The sequence below is a fragment of the Petaurus breviceps genome, unplaced genomic scaffold (assembly GCF_028583685.1).
Source record: "Petaurus breviceps papuanus isolate PSGF00001 unplaced genomic scaffold, PetGlider_PUasm1.0 90847, whole genome shotgun sequence".
NCBI lineage: Eukaryota > Metazoa > Chordata > Mammalia > Diprotodontia > Petauridae > Petaurus > Petaurus breviceps.
This window is the reverse complement of record NW_027187360.1, coordinates 22,401,997-22,418,128: the sequence shown is the minus strand read 5'-3', so window position 1 is coordinate 22,418,128 and position 16,132 is coordinate 22,401,997. Positions and strand designations below refer to the sequence as shown.

Sequence of the window (16,132 nt, the reverse complement as noted above, 5' to 3'; positions counted from 1 at the left end):
TAGGAAAGACAGTGCTCAAAAGTACACTCAAACATATATTTATGTCACAAATATATTAGCTAACTCATGTATATAATTATGCATATAGAAAGTATTCATACACAGAACACTGAGAAATTAAGCCATTATGCACTTCTGAAAGATTGCAATTCTATAAATGAGTAAGAATGTGAAATCTATAGAGTTGATCAAGAACAAAGAGGAATGGTACTTTGCAAAATTCTGTAGTACAACTGTCCCATAGATGCTAATCATTAGTTTAGTAAAATTTCAGAACAAGTGAATTTCCCAAAAAGCCTCTTACCACTTTCATAAAAACACAAAATGTTTAAAAAAATTCACCACCAGCACAAGGACTACTATCATCCCCCCACAAGAGGATTCCTGAAGCATAAGGAAAGAGGAGACAGATATGGTCATTTTTAAGGCTGCAGTTAACACTATTGGTGTCACTGCAAAAATCCCATCGTGACAAAACTTATTAAAGAGATTACATCTCTCTTTAGAGCCATTTTGGTCATTCTTGAAATCAAAAAGAAACCTTTATTTTCAGCAAGACTGACTGCAAAAAAAGATGGTTCATTGATCCATTGTGAATAAGTCTCTCACCATATAAAACACCAAAATATATATATATATATATATATATAAAATTAAAACATACAACCCCTGACCCCATACACACTCCCCTAGAAACCATACAACCCAAAAAAACAATACCAAAGAGAAATCAAACACAACACCCTCACAAAAGAAGTCCTTGAATTACAATTTACAAGTTTATATATACACTTGTTTTCCTATGCAAAAAAAAAAAAAGGGACCTAGAAGAAAAATGCTTGATGAAAACTTGACAGAACTTTGTGTTTAAGAAAATGCATTATCTGGCTACTATAACAACATAAAGCAAATAATCAGTGCTCTACAAACATTTTAAGTGTGAGGCATTCAGATGAACTGATATTCTTTACTAATGCAGCGCTTGAATGGCTACTAAACTAAAATCCTTCAGTGGCCAATCAGAAAAGCACTGGGATGTTAAAATGCAAAATGCAATTTATCTAATTCTTAAAAATGTATCATAGTGCATAGCCTAAATCAGACTTTCAAAGAGACACAGTGCCTTTCAATGCAACATTTTTTCCAGCATTTAAAAGGATCATTTCTCCCTTTAAGATGTTTGCTCAAAAAAAAAAAAAAAATCAAGTCCTGTACTGTAGTAAAAATCCTTCAGTCACAGACTGATATAAATGAAGAATAATGTGCAGTAGTAAAGTTGCTTGCTGTCCTTCTGCACATGTTTTACTTGGGTTCCTCAATCGTCCCCTTGCTGAGGTCTGTCATTTTGGGATATTTTACTTTCTTCTGGTCCAGCTCATTCTGAGCCCATAGTAGTAGCTTCAGTAACTTTGCCAACTTAGGTGTTGACTCACGATTTTCATAGTCTAGGACAGCTTGATTAACTTCACTCCACACCTAGAATAAAAAAATTAGAACATAACAATTATACCATTAAGAACAAGCAAATACACTAACATAAACTTCACACTTCTTCCAAATAACCCCTTTAAAAAAGAAGTTTGTTGAAAAGCAGCAAAAATGTAATGGGCATCCACTATATTACAAAGCCATGAGTCATACATAGATAGCCACAGTTCCTGCCCAAAAAGAGCTTACAATTAAAAAAAAAAAGGTAACACACCTACACAAATAACAATAATAAAAGGAAAAGGGAGATAGAATGGCAATTTGAACAAAGATAAAAGTTCTGAGAAGATAAAAAATCACTCTTGGCTGGTATAGACATCAGGTTGAGGCATCTGACCAGGGCCTAAAAAGCAAGTTCATGATCTAGAGAAAGGGACAAACAATCCAACCCCACCATTATACAGATGAAAATATTATGTCCCAAAGAAGTTAACACCTAGGCTTTTAATATTCAGATATCTAAGAAAGCATGCATTGATTATAAGCAGAGAATATAGCATGAGCAAAGCCCTAAGGTATAAAAGTGTGGGTTCTAATTAGGGAACTAGTAGTCTAGTGTACCTGGAATGTAATGTTTATGTATGAAAGCATTAGGAAATGAGATTGAAAAGGAAGTTGGGATCAGACTGTAAATTAATTTAAATACCAAGTTAATGAATTTAGTTTTTATGCTGTGGGCAATAAAGACCTAATACAGGTTTTTGAGTACTACAATCACAAGGAAACAATTTCACATAAAAAAATAATATTATGGAATTTATGGGCTAGGGAGAAAAGGTGGGAAGAGAGCGGAGGCAGAGAGACCCACTGGAGGGTTATTCCATTAGTTCAGATAAAGATAGCAAAGGCCTCAAAAATGAGGCACTGAGAACAAAAAAGGAAAATAAAGATAATTAAATACCAGCTAACCTTTATAGAGTTCTAACTTTACATAAATTCGTTTTACATAAATTCATATTGTCCAAATTAAACTTTATGTAAATAATTCTCAAAGAAATCCTAATTCCAAAAAACTCACCTGCTAATTTTACTGTACTGTATATACTGTGCTTTCCCCCATCCTACTCATCCCCTCCTCCTGCCCCATGGCTGCTTAGTACTCTATAGTCCTCTACCTCACCACCAAAAAAAAAAATCATCCAAGTGAAAGCAGAACACACATAGTCCTCTACCTCACCACCAAAAAATACCCCAAAACATCCAAGTGAAAGCAGAACAGACACAGGTAAAGACTACCACTGCCACTACCTGATCTGAAGCTTTACCTGAGATCTCCACTGCTAAGAGAGAAAACCTTTGCCGTGCTCTATCCACCATCCTTTATGTCTATCTTCTGTCAATATAAGTTCTGGTACCGTATCACATGTCTGCCCCTGGTCCTCTTTGTGCTGTCCATTCTCCTGTCTGTGTCACAGTCCCTCAGTCTGTATATTTTTCTTGGTTCCGGACCTGGCTCTAGACCAGGCTGGTCCCAGTCACCGAGTTTCTCCACCAGCTCTAGCTTTTCTGTCCTCTACCCTGAACTGTCACTTAACCACGTGAAGGCCCCTCCTCCTTCCCCAGGCCAACAGTTCCCTTGCTTACTCCCTCTCTCCTTTAATGACTTCCTCTTTCCTTCATTGGCAGCAAATTCACATTACATTATCTCCAGGTTATCCTGTCTATAGTTCATACATTATTTGCTAGTTATCTCTTTGTCTTCGCAGTTAGACTGTGAATTCTTTGAAGGAAAGGATTGCCTTCTGTCTTTCCCAGAGCATAGCACAATGACTGGCGTATAATGGCACTTAAAATTGCTTTGGCTAAATTGTTCTGACTGGGATTTGTGATTTTATTTGTGTAGAAAACTATCTCCAGGGCAGGAAATTACTTTTACCAATGTAGACTGGCAACAGTTCTGCAACTTTAAAGTCTTAAAGATATACCTGGGGAAAGTGAAAATGAGGAAGAAGAAAAAAGGGCAAGAGAAAAAGAATAAGAAAATGGAGAACTTGACAATGCAAGTGTCTTTCTTAAAAGGGAATCATTAACATTTGCCCCATGAGGAAAGAGACAGAAACTTTTTGAAACTGAAAGAACACTTCTAAATAAGAAAAAAAAAACTGATGAACAGAGAAATCTTCATAAACTACTTTAGAGCAAGCCGGGCAATAGTAGCTTCTCTGAAGACTATGGTTCAGTTCTGTGGCTTTCCATTCAAAACCAAAACTGACCAATATAAAAAAGAAGAAATGTTGAAAAAAAATTAGGAATGTCATTTTAAAGAGCATCTGTGAATCAGTAACCAGGATTTTGAATTACTTAATGCATCCAAAACCTTCTGGCAAGTGACTGCCAATAAATATAAACACACACACACACACACACACACACACACTCTCCTCTCTCTCTTTATAAAAAGCCCACACTTATAAAAGCAAAGGCAGTAAAAGGGAATAGAGCAACTCTGGAATGACAAGAAAGGCTAAATGTACCTCACGCCCTTTTATTTTATTAGATGATTCTAGTAATGAAGATGGAAAAAAAAAGAAAAGGCATTTTCAAAGGAAAAAGTTAAAATGAAAAGACACCTAAGAAAGAAAAACCACAACAAAAAAGTCCTTGTAAAAGCAAAAAATGTATAAAAAATGTTAATGTCAAGAAGGCAGATAGCAGTACTACTAAGAAAAATCAAAATAATTCCAAAAATTAAAGTGAATCTGAAGAAAAGACAGATGATGAGCCTTTAATTTAAAAAGCTGAAGAAATCTTCTATTGTTGAAATACTAAAGGAGTCTATAAAAAAATTTCTGGTCAGTGCTAACCTGGAGGAAGTCACAGTAAACAGATTTGCAATGAGGTTTATTAAAACTGTCCTACTTATGACTTCTCTGAAAGAAAAGATTTCATCAAAATGATTATTGAAGACAATTTAATGAGACAGATAATTTATAAAGGGTGCTGATTTGATTTCTTCCAATAAATTCAAAGATCTGAAAAACAGCAGCAAAAAGATATATTTCCTTTTCTAAATCTTTGTTGTTTAGGGGTGGAGCCAAGATGACCAAGTAAAAGCAGGAACTAACTTGAACTCATCCCCAGTTACCTCCAACACCAGTAAAAAATGACTCTAAACAAATTTTAGAGCTATAGAACCCACAAAATGTGAAATATTCCTGTAGCTGAAGTCAGCCTGGCAAGTCAAAAGGAAGGTCTATCACACCAGGCTGGGAGCTGAACATTGTCCCACTAAAGTCAGCACAGACCAGCTGGAGCAGACCTCAGGGGACTGAATCACTAGCAGCTGTGGTGGTTTCCAGACTTCTCAACCCATAAATGCCAAAGAGAAAGTAAATGGTCAATGGGGAAACTGTTGGACCTATGTGAGAGAAAAGCAAAGTTTGGCCCCTGCTCCTGAGGTGGAGTGGCCAATGGCTTCAGGCCCACACACAGTGGGGGAGAACTAAGTGGCTGACTGGAAGGCAAGTGCAGGAATCTCTTTGCTGGTGCTGAGGCAGGATTCTCTTGCTTTGCCCTGTTTGGATCTGGGTCGCAGTCTTAGGTGGCAGTAAGGAGCACTGGCATGGCAGAACTTGTTGAGGCTGTGGAGAGGCAGTCCTCCTCACAGTTCTGAGGCAGGTGCCTAGAAGAGGCTCTGACAACAGTTGTGCAAAACCCCAGAAATTTGGGACACAGCACTCTCCACTCTGGAAGCAGAGTTCTACCATGGCAAAGAGCTCAAAAGTCAAGTAACTGGCTGGCAAGATGAACAAACAGAGGGCGGCTAGGTGGCACAGTGTATAGAACACTGGCCCTAGAGTCAGGAGGACCTGAGTTCAAATCCAGCCTCAGACACTTAACACTTACTAGCTGTGTGATCTTGGGCAAGTCACTTAACCCCAACTGCCCTCCAAAAAGGAAAAAAAAAAAGATGAACAAACAGAGGAAGAGAAATCAGACTATAGAATCATTCTTTGGTGAAAAAGAAGATCAAAACAGAGAACCAAAAGAAGACAACAAAGTCAAAACTCCTACATCAAAAGCCACCAAAAAAAAAAATATGAATTGGTTGAAGGCCATGGAGGAGCTCAAGAAGGATTCTGAAAATCACGTAGGAGAAGTAGAGGAAAAATTGGGAAGAGAAATGAGAGTGATGAAAGAAAAACATCAAAAATAAGGCAACAGCTTGCTAAAGGAGAAAATACTAAATAAAAATAACACTGAATAAAAATAAAAATACTAAAGAAAATAACACCTTAAAAAATAGACTAACTCAAATAGCAAAAGAGGTCCAAAAAGTCAATGAAGATGACTTAAAAAGCCAAACTGACCAGATGGAAAAGGAAGTTCAAAAGCTCACTGAAGAAAATAATTCCTTTAAAATTAGACTGGAGCAAATGGAAGCTAATGACTTCATAAGAAATCAAGATATTATAAAACAGATATAAAAGAATGAAAAAATAGAAGGCAAAGTGAAATATCTCAATGGAAAAACCACTAACCCGGGAAAACAGAACCAGGAGAGATTATATTTTGGGGTTTTTTGGAGGGGGGAAGGCAGGGCAATTGGGGTTAATGACTTGCCCAAGGTCACACAGCTAGTAACTGTTAAGTGTCTGAAGCTGGATTTGAACTCAGGTCCTCCTGACTCCAGGTCCAGTGCTCTATTCACTGTGCCACCTAGCCGCCCCTATTTTATTTTGTTTTTTCAGGAGAGATTATTTAAAAATTACTGGACTTGGGGCGGCCAGGTAGCACAGCTAGTAAGAGCATCGGCTCCAGTGTCAGGATGACCTGGGGATCAAATCCGGGCCCAGACACTTAGCACCCACCCAGAAATAACTGGCCGTGTAACCTTGAGCAAGTTACTTAACCCTGATTGCTTTAAAAAAAAAATCATTGGACTACCTGAAAGCCAGGATCAATAAGAGCCTAGACACCATCTTTCAAGAAATTATCAAGGAAAACTGCCCTGATATTCTAGAACAAGAGGGTAAAGTAGAAATTGAAAGAATTCACTGATAGCCTCTTGAAAAATATCCTCCCCCCCCCCACACCAAAAAAGAAAAAGATCCCCAAAAGGAAACTCCTAGGAATATTCTACCCAATTCCAGAGTTCCCAGGTCAAGGAGAAAATATTACAAGCAGTCAGGAAGAAACAATTCGAATATTGTGGAAACACAATCAGGATAACACAAGATCTAGCAGCTTCTACATTAAGGGATCAAAGGGCTTGGAATATGATATTCCAGAGGTCAAAGGAGCTAGGATTAAAGCCAAGAATCACCTACCCAGCAAAACTGGGTATAATACTTCAGGGGAAAATATAGACATTCAATGAAATAGAGGACTTTCAAGTATTCTTGACGAAAAAACCAGAGCTGAACAGAAAATCTGATTTTCAAATATAAGAAGCAAGAAAAGCATGAAAAAGCAAACAGGAAAGAGAAATCATAAGAAACTTATATAAGTTGAACTCTTTACATCCCTACATGGAAAGATGATATTTGTAACTCATGAGACTTTTCTCAGTATTAGGATAGTTGAAGGGAATATGTATGTATAGGTGGGCATATATATGTATATGTATACATAGACAGAGGGCACATGGTGAGCTGAATATGAAGGGATGATATCTAAAAAATAAAATTAAGAGATGAGAGAGGAATATATTGGGAGGAGAAAGGGAGAGATAGAATAGGGTAAATTATCTTACATAGCAAGAGAAAGTCATTACAAAGGAGGGGAAGAGAAGGGAGATGAAAGGGAATGAGTCAACCTTACTCTCATTGGATTTAGCTTAAGGAGGGAATAACATACATACTCAATTGGGTATCTTACCCTAAAGGAAAGTAGGGGAGAAGGAGATAAGAAGGGAGGACAGAAGGGAGGGCAGACTGGGGGAGGGGGTAGTCAGAAGCATACACTTTTGAAAAGGGACAGGGTCAAACGAGAAAACAGAATAAACGGGGTGGGGGGGAGGAGGAGGGATAGGATGGAGGGAAATATAGTCTTTCACTATATAACCACTATGGAAATGTTTTGTATAACTACACATGTATAACCTATATTAAATTGCTTGTCTTCCCAGTGGGGGTGGGTGAGGAGGGAAGAAAGGAGAGAACCCTTAACTCAAAGTTTTAAAAACAAATGTTAAAAAATTGTTCTTACATGCAACTGGGAAATAAGATATACAGGCAATGGTATAGAAATCCATCTTGCCCTACAAGAAAGTAAGGAGGAAGGGGTTAAGAGGGGGAATGGGGGATAAAAGAGAAGACAGACTGGGGGAAGGGGTAAGCAGTATGCTTGCCATCTTGGGGTGGGGGTGGGGGTAGGGGAGAAATGGGGAGAAAATTTGAAAATGAATGTTGAAAACTAAAAATAAATAAATAAATTCTGGAAAAAAAATCTTTGTTGTTTAAACACTATGTTAAGCAGAATTCACTGCTGATGTTGTGCATTAAGTGTCATGTAAAAATTTCTTAGTTCATAATGTGAAAATGTTTAATATGAATGTATAAGTAGGGCCTATATCAGATTGCATGCTGTCTTGGGCAGGGGTGAGGAGAGGGAAAGGGAGAAAATTTAAAACTCAAAATCTTATGGAAATGAATGTTGAAAACTAAAAATAAATTAATTATATTAAAAAATCTGAGTTCACTTCTTTTAAATTGCATTTCTATGCAATTTTATTATTTGGGATTTTTGCATGGCAACAAATGTGTCCTGCTTTTTTTTAATAGTTGTGTATTTTACACATTTTGGATTTCTTTATATAAAGTAGTGGACTTTCAAGACTGTTGTAGCTTTTAGTCTGCTTAATATTAGTAAATTGGTAATGAAATATGTTTAATAATCAAGCAGAATAAAATTTGTTGTAACTATTGGCACTCTATACATGCAGAATTTGGGTCACTGCACTACTGGTAGGAGGTTGATTGACAAGTGACAAATAGAACTGATGCAATTAGGGTCTTGTGGGAGGGTTTTTTTTTTTGCTTATTGGGGGGGGGGAAGGCAAGACAATTGGGATTAAGTGATTTGCCCAAGGTCACACAGCTAGTAAATGTTAAGTGTCTGAGGTCACATTTGAACTCAGGTCCTCCTGACTCCAGGGCCAGTGCTCTATTCACTGCGCCATCTAGCTGCCCCTGGGAGGTTTTAGGAAAGAAATGAGATAGAAAATCAATTAAAAACAAAAGAACTGATCTGGCATAGGGTAGTTAGGTAACATTAATCTTATACTCAGACAACATGATTGGGAATTCCTCCAGCTTCACTAAGCACCATGTGAACAAGAGCAAAGGCAAATAGTGAAAGTAATTCTGGGATGGAGATTGGCAAGTATTTTTTTTTAAATAAGCAATTGGCATTAAGTAACCTACTCAAGGTTACATGGCCAGGTGTTCCTGGGTGGGTGCTAAGTATCTGAGCCTGGATTTGATCCCAGGTCATCCCGACTCTGGGGCCGATGCTCTTACTCACTGTGCTACCTGGCTGCCCCAAGATTGGCAAGTATTATATAAAAGGGGTCTACAATGTTTTTAATTACTATGCAAGGTGTTGATCACAGAAACACAAAGTCTTTTTGCTCTCAAGGAACTTACAATTCTACTGTATCAAGTGGGTGGTTAAAAAAAAATGGACACACTTTCCCTTCTCTCAAAATGGCAGACAAAAAGGAAAAAGGTTCCCCCAAAGGAAAAGAAGGTAAAAAAAGAACAAAAAGGAAGATGAGGCTGAAGAGGTGGTGAAAAAAAACCTCGAACACATTGCAGTTCGAACCCAATCCTGGATCGGTAACAACTCCAGGACTGCAATGTATTCCCAGAGAGTCACGTATAAGTGGAAATATACTGCACCAAAAACCCAATTGAAATGAAAAAGAAAGAGAAGGTGCCTGCAACTATCTCAAAGCCAGTTGGTGGTGACAAGAATGGAGGAGCCTGTGTGGTAAAGATATGCAAAATGCCTAGCTATTACCCTACTGAAGATGTGCCTAGAACGCTACTAAGTCATAGCAAAAAGCCCTTCAGCCATAATGTGAGGAGACTTCAAGATAGCATCACCCCAAGCTCTGTTCTAATTATGCTCACTGGCCACCACAGGGCACTAGTTTTCCTTCTGAAGCAGCTACCTAGTGGCTTGCCAATGGTTACTGGATCTATGACCATGAATTGTGTTCCTCTAAGAAGGACCCATCACCTTTCAGGTGTAAAAATTCCAAATCATCTTACTGATGCTTACTTCAAGAAGAGGCTCTGTAAACCTAGATAGCAAGGAGAGATTTTTGACACAGAAAAAGAGAAATATGAGATTACAGAGCAGTGAAAGGCTGATCAGAAAACTGTGTACTCTAAGATCCTGTCCCAAATCAAGAAAATTCTTCAGCACCATGCTACCTGCATTCTGTATTCTCTCCCCAAGGGAATTTATCCTCACAAACTGGTGTTTTAAATGCCTTGCAGAAAACCTTCATTAAAATATTTGGAATAGTTTAAAAAAAAAAAACAGTGGAGGCAGTGAATTTAGGCTACTGTTTTGAGAAACCTGATGCTGAAACGAAATCTACCATTCAAAGGGGTGGCAAGATCAATGCAAATGTGTTTTGGAAGTTTTTGTTTTTCAAAGATTGCTGGACACAAACATATTTGTAAGCAGATTAAAAAAAGCCAGTGTCCAGAAAGAAAAGAATAGACAAAAGAAAATGGAAGGGAGAAACTATTAGAATAAAGTCCTCTAAGAAACAGGAAAAGGTTGGCTCAAGACCACAGAAAAAGACTGATTTGACTGAGAGAACTGAAAAGTAAAAGACAAGACATCTGAGATGAAAAGAAGTTTTAAAACACTACCATCAAATGATCTCTTGATAAAGCTGGAGGCAAGATAATCTCTTCAGGCTGAGTTTTCAGGGCTTGAGAAGAGCGTACAAGACTTAGAATATTCCTTATGAGAAATTCAATGGAGAGAAATTAATAAAAGACTGCCAGAGAGCAATAAAGGGTCAAATGAGGATACCTGAAATAATATATAAAAAGAACAAATCATTACAGTTTTGTGACTTTCTCTAGTAAGACTTTTTAAAGATAAAAGAGCAGGAAAAAATAAAGCACATGGTGGAATAGGTTTATACATCCCTGGAAAAGGGCAAGAAAGGTACAAAAGCAGATTAGATATATTAATCCAGAATGTCAGGGAAGTGTTGGAGGGAGTGGGAAAGAGGGAGGAAATGGAATAAAAGGAATTAATACATGTTGGCACATTCCAAAATAAATCCTATATAAATATGATGCTCAATTTAAGAAATATGAAAAAGGACAATATAATCCTTCTACAGAAAAGATAGAAAACCACAAGTGATATAGAATTACAATATATAATTCAATGAAAATTTTGCAACAAGAATAAAAATTTTCAGAGATTATGGAGGGAGAACATTCCTCACAACATCAAACTAATATAGTTTTTTTTCCAAATCAATGTAAATTTTTTTTTAAACATTTGGTATTTAAAATTCTGAGTTCCAAATTTTCTCCCTCCCTTTCTCTTCTTTCCCCTCATTAAGAAGGCAAGCAATCTGATAGAGGTTATACATGTACAGTCATTATTCTGGGTTTCTTGAAGTTTAAAAGGCTAGGAAAAAAAGACTAGAGAAAGTATTACTATTGTCTAATCAAATAGTGTTGCCAGTAGAGTTCTAAATACTGTATTAACAAGGAATATCTGAAAAAAGTGCTTTCAGAAATATCTTCATACAAAAAATTAACAATTCTCCTTTTTAATTAAAAAACAATTCACAAACTCATTTCACTCTTTACTACCTTTTGCCGTTGCATCATATTAAGCAAATCTCCAAAGGGTGATTCTTCAGGATTATCAAAGGCAAGCAAAGCCAAAGTACGTTCCATTTCTGTCAGACATTCTCTACTTTCTTCTCCTTGTTCTGCCAACTGTGTCTGTGCAAATTCCAGTGCTGCTTCTGTTTCACGTTGCCGAATCAGTTCAATCAAATGTTGTTGCTATACAAAGAAGGTTAAAAAAATCAACTAGACAATATCCAATAGTGATGCATTTTTTTTTATAAATTTGTTAGATGCTGGCCTAAAATTGTGGATTTTTTAGTATTGCTGAGCTTACTCTTTAACAAAAATTCTCAAATAAAAAAAAAATCTGAAACAGTACCTGATAATTACATTTAAAAATAATATCATCAGCAGGGGATTAACACCCCCCCCACCACCAAAAAAAAAAAAAAAGATTTTAGAAGTAGTCAGTTAGTTCTTATATATAATTTTACATATTGTCAGCAACTCTCACTAAATATCTTCCAAGTTCAAGATATTCTCTTCTTAAACTTACCTGTAAATGAAAATAAAGATACCGATTTGTGTCTAAGAGCTCTGGATGTAGGCTATTTATCAATGCAATAGCTTCCTGAATCTGACCTTTCAATATCATCTCTCGTATTTTGATTCGTTCATCTAGTGTTTCTAGATCAACACTGGGCTCAATTCCAGATTCCATCCGAAACTTTTCTGCAGCTTCTTTAAACCCCTCTGAAATAGAAAAATATGTGTATTACTACATTAATTTAAATTAATACTATCAAGAACTTTATCCTTGGAGGCCCTTTTGCCTTGACTAAGTGCTCTAATATCAACTAGTTACTTAATATACAACTTTCACCTGTACTATTTCACAAGAATAAATCGCGTCCCCAGAGCTATTCCCTCCCCATCCCTCAAAAAAATTGGGAAAGGAGAGGGAAGGGCTAGAGGTTGGAGGAGATATATTCAGAAATTACTGCAATATAAAACAAAAGCTGTCAACAAAACATTTTTACAAGAAAAAATAAAAAGTTCTTTAAACAGTCACAACCCCCATGACCTTCACAAAGCCCAACATTGTCTCCAAAGAATCATAAAGGTGAAAGAAATCTTAAAGATCATCTAGTCCTATCTCTAATTTTTATAGGTGAGTATAATTCTGAGCAGTTAAGTGACTTTCCCAAAGTCACATTGTCTCAATAATCAGAAATTTCAGTCTGTAAATGACACATATATACTTTGCTGTACACCACTTCAAAAAAATCTTGGTTCACTGGCAAAGATCCAGAGAAGCCACAGATCTGGTTTCAAGTGATTAACACAAACTGGCTAAGTTATAGAAATGTTTGCTACCTTCTTGTACAAGTTTTGCAGCAGTGCAACAGTCATAAACAGGGGTGTTATTATCTGCTAACACCCCTATTTCTCAACATGAGTCAACAAATCACTATAGCATCAAAGGTCAATTTCATTTTTCTTCTCTTTATTGTATTGAATATTTTCAGGAAAGAAGTCAGACTAATTTAACAGACTAGAAAAGGTGAGAGGTATTCAACATGTTTAATTTGTACATCAACTACACCTTAGTATCTTAAAAAAAAAAAACATCCCATGGGCAGACCAAGCTCAATTCAAACCTGCAAAGAACGTGGGAAATATCCTTTAGAAAGTATACAGTGACCACATTAGATTTTATGTCATGCCTCGTCATAAGATTGGCCTATCGAGTTAATATTTTGGGCATACCAAATCATAAAGACTGGCAACAAGACATAAAAAGGTAGGGACCTATACTAGTAAAAGTACCCATACCACCAAAACCACTAGTCTTTAAAAAAAAACGTTTTAAGTTTTATTTCTATGTAATCATACTGCAACAGTGATGAAGAAAAGGATATTTTGAATGCTGTTCCAAAGTCAAGATTGTACACTTTCAGCATTGTTCCCTTGAAGTTACTGTGTATTCATTTCCTGTGTATATATCCTCATCCTTCTACCACTCGCCCCTCACTCCAACCTTACCAAATACAACCTAAACTGCTTGAGAGTAGAAACTTTCATTTTGGTCTTTTCGTCCCCAGAACCTACCACATAATAGATGCTAAATAAGTACTTGCTGAACTGAAAAGTATTTCTATTCAATTTCTAAAGTGTAATTACACAAAAAAGGGTCTTACATTTTATAAATAAAATTAACATCAAGATCCAAGAGACCTTGGAAAAACTGCAAAGATCAGGGAAAGTTTTTTAAGAATGAAACAGATTTGAATCATTTTAGGGAAAATATGCTTTCTCTGTGTAATAAATATTGGCTAGTGACAAAGTAAGAATTTTAAAATAAAAAAAAAATGAACCAGCGTGCTAGTCTGCCCTTGCTCATAGAACTGAATTGAGGACAAGAATAAATGGCTTAAAAATAAGGAAACAAATACTACTTGCATTTAGCATAAAACCGATTTTTTTCCCTATGGCTTTGATTTCATCTACATTTGGAAAAGCTGGACTGCCTCCACTGAGGCAACCTGTCTGTAACCTACAGGCAGGCACATAATTATGATAATTATGGCACTGAGAGGTTAAGTGAATTATCCATGATATGACAGGTCCTGTCTGAAGCAGGTGTCTTCCTAAATCCAAAGCTGGCCACCTTTTCATATAGATGCTACCCATTTACACAGGACCATTATAAAAACCTAAAATTTTACTAGTAAGTGATAAAGTTCTGCTTTTGTACAAGAAAAAATAGAGAATTTCCAAGAATTTATGAAATGTCATTCTCCAAATTACCTGTAACAAGATAGTTCATAATAAGGCGATTCATATCAGCTCTCTGTATATGTAAGTTATTGAGTTTTTCCATCCACTCATCTTTAGTGATTTCATCGGGTTTTTCTGCATAACTCATTCTGAATTATTTCTATAAGTAAAAAAAAAGTTAAGAAATTTGTCATGAGTAATATGCATAAACTGGTTTAAAAAATAAAAGCTTGATCATCTCATACACATAAGAACAGAAATTACTTACAGCTCGATTAATGATTATTAAACACAAATGTTAATTCTCCTGGTGAAAACTGTAAGTACCCAGAATTTATGATCTTTATTGTGCAGAAGAAAATTTTTTTAAATTCTGAAATTTATTCTACCTTCTTCATAGTTATATAACATTAATAAATACAAAATGACTAAATTACAATCTAAATATTTATAAATTCAAAGTGGATTGTTCCAAATATTTTGTAATTATATGTATTTTTAAATTTTAGACACCAATTTACATAGGTTTAAGATACCTGGAAATTTTTACATCAAAGATTCTTTTGAAACATATTTTAAAATGTAAGTTTCATTTTCCTGAGAACCAAAGCCAACGTTTTAAAATTAAAACATTAAATTGCTATTATGGTAACCATAATTTGAGAGTAAAGATTGCATTTAAAACTTAACTATCATCTCCACTCTGAACAAGAACTTCCAGTAAGGACATCACCTGAAGTTGAAGTACTGTACAACATACCTTTCTCACAGAAATTTATTCAAATTTATACCTAAACATTTTGCAACTACCTTAAGAGTTGTCTAACCAAAGGCATTATCACTAAGTAAAATTAACTATAAGAACCACAAACCCAATCTTGGATCAAAAACCTAAGTGGTGACGGACAAATAATTTCCTAGCCACCTTTCCTCGGCAATATTTACCTATAATTTTCTGAGTTAACTGCCTATACGTCAACTTACGGGTGAGCTTCTTAAGGGGTAAGAAGAGAATTTTACCTAAACTCTGCATTTCCTCCAATGAGAGTTTCTGATACAACATTTTAAGGTTTATTTCAAAGTTTTCTTCACAACAGTTCTGTGGGTACAATTGTCAATGCTCCCATTACACAGAAGAAACTAAGACTGTCACTAATCAAATTCACTGAAAGTAAATCGCATAGAACCACAGATTTAGTTGGAAAGGACCTAAGGGACATCTAGTCCAACGCCCTCATTTTGCAGATGAAGAAACTGAGAAGTAAGTTGACTGGCCCAAGGTCACATAGTTATTTACTTAATGGCAGCCCAGAATTCTAACCCAGGTCCTTCGATCCAAAATCCTGGTAATTCAAGTCTCCTGTGTCTCCGATTGCAATTTTTTTTTTGCACCACCAGACCACGCCACCTTTTCAAAGATAAAGGATCGAAAAGGAGATTCTCCCACCCTTCTGGACTGGGTTTTTGCCCACCGTAAATATTAACACACAGAAAAACACAAGAGGCTGCCTTACTTCACTCCAGAGGCGCCTCCACGACATGCAGACTTCCTACCAGCAGGCGCCACTACCTTCGCAGCCATCGAGACCAACCAGGCTCTGAGTGCAGCCGATAAGACTGCCCGGCCCGCCCGCCGCCGGTTCTCGTCGCCGCCCTCCTTCCTCCTTCTTCTTCCCATTTCAAGTGCAAGGCCAGAGGCCCCACCAGGCCCAGACCAGCCGATCTCCCGAGACCAAAACAAACTGCGTCCCACAGCCCCGGCCCCGCCCACCGCGGAGGGCAGCGTCGGACTCAGCGAGCCCGAGGGCGGGAGGGATGGAGGAAGGCTGAGAGGAGGCCACCCTCGGGCCCGGCTTCCTGGGCCCCCCGCGGCCCCCTCCCCGCCGACGCCATCTTACCGTGAGGATCCCGCCTCCTTGGCTGCGCGGTCTCGGCAACGGCCCCTTCTCCACGGCCGATTCGTGGGAGGGGGTCGGGGAAGGGGGAGGGGGAGAGAGGTGGCGGCAGAAGCGCCTGAGGAGAAGTAGGCGGAGGCCGCAAAGGAGGGAAGATGGGCCACCCGCCCCCTCCCGCTCAAC

At 37.4% G+C, this 16,132-nt stretch overlaps 1 protein-coding gene and 1 pseudogene across 2 annotated transcripts; one reads left to right on the top strand and one right to left on the bottom strand.

Moving 5' to 3' along the window:
* Window positions 1–757: 757 nt before the first annotated feature.
* GID8 (GID complex subunit 8 homolog) lies at window positions 758–16,112 on the bottom strand. Of its 2 annotated transcripts, none has more exons than XM_069072576.1 (5): window positions 15,953–16,112; window positions 14,085–14,214; window positions 11,830–12,026; window positions 11,292–11,489; window positions 758–1,476 (listed from the first exon to the last, which is right to left on the bottom strand). In XM_069072576.1, exons 2-5 carry the CDS (start codon window positions 14,200–14,202, stop codon window positions 1,303–1,305), a joined length of 687 nt encoding a protein of 228 aa, XP_068928677.1. In that variant the 5' UTR covers window positions 14,203–14,214; window positions 15,953–16,112; the 3' UTR covers window positions 758–1,302. The 2 variants fall into 2 exon arrangements, with proteins under 2 accessions (XP_068928677.1, XP_068928678.1); XM_069072577.1 differs by lacking the exon at window positions 15,953–16,112 and adding an exon at window positions 15,569–15,806.
* Window positions 3,429–4,432, top strand: LOC138149330 (protein DEK pseudogene; annotated as a pseudogene).
* Window positions 16,113–16,132: the final 20 nt, after the last annotated feature.

Excerpts from the sequence above, each read along its gene's own strand:
- GID8 (XM_069072576.1), bottom strand. The coding sequence starts at position 14,202 with ATGAGTTATGCAGAAAAACCCGATGAAATCACTAAAGATGAGTGGATG. Across the intron at positions 11,490-11,829 it reads ATCTTTATTTTCATTTACAG|CAACAACATTTGATTGAACT; the intron begins GTAAGTTTAAGA and ends TTCTTTGTATAG. Across the intron at positions 1,477-11,291 it reads ATATGATGCAACGGCAAAAG|GTGTGGAGTGAAGTTAATCA; the intron begins GTAGTAAAGAGT and ends TTTTTATTCTAG.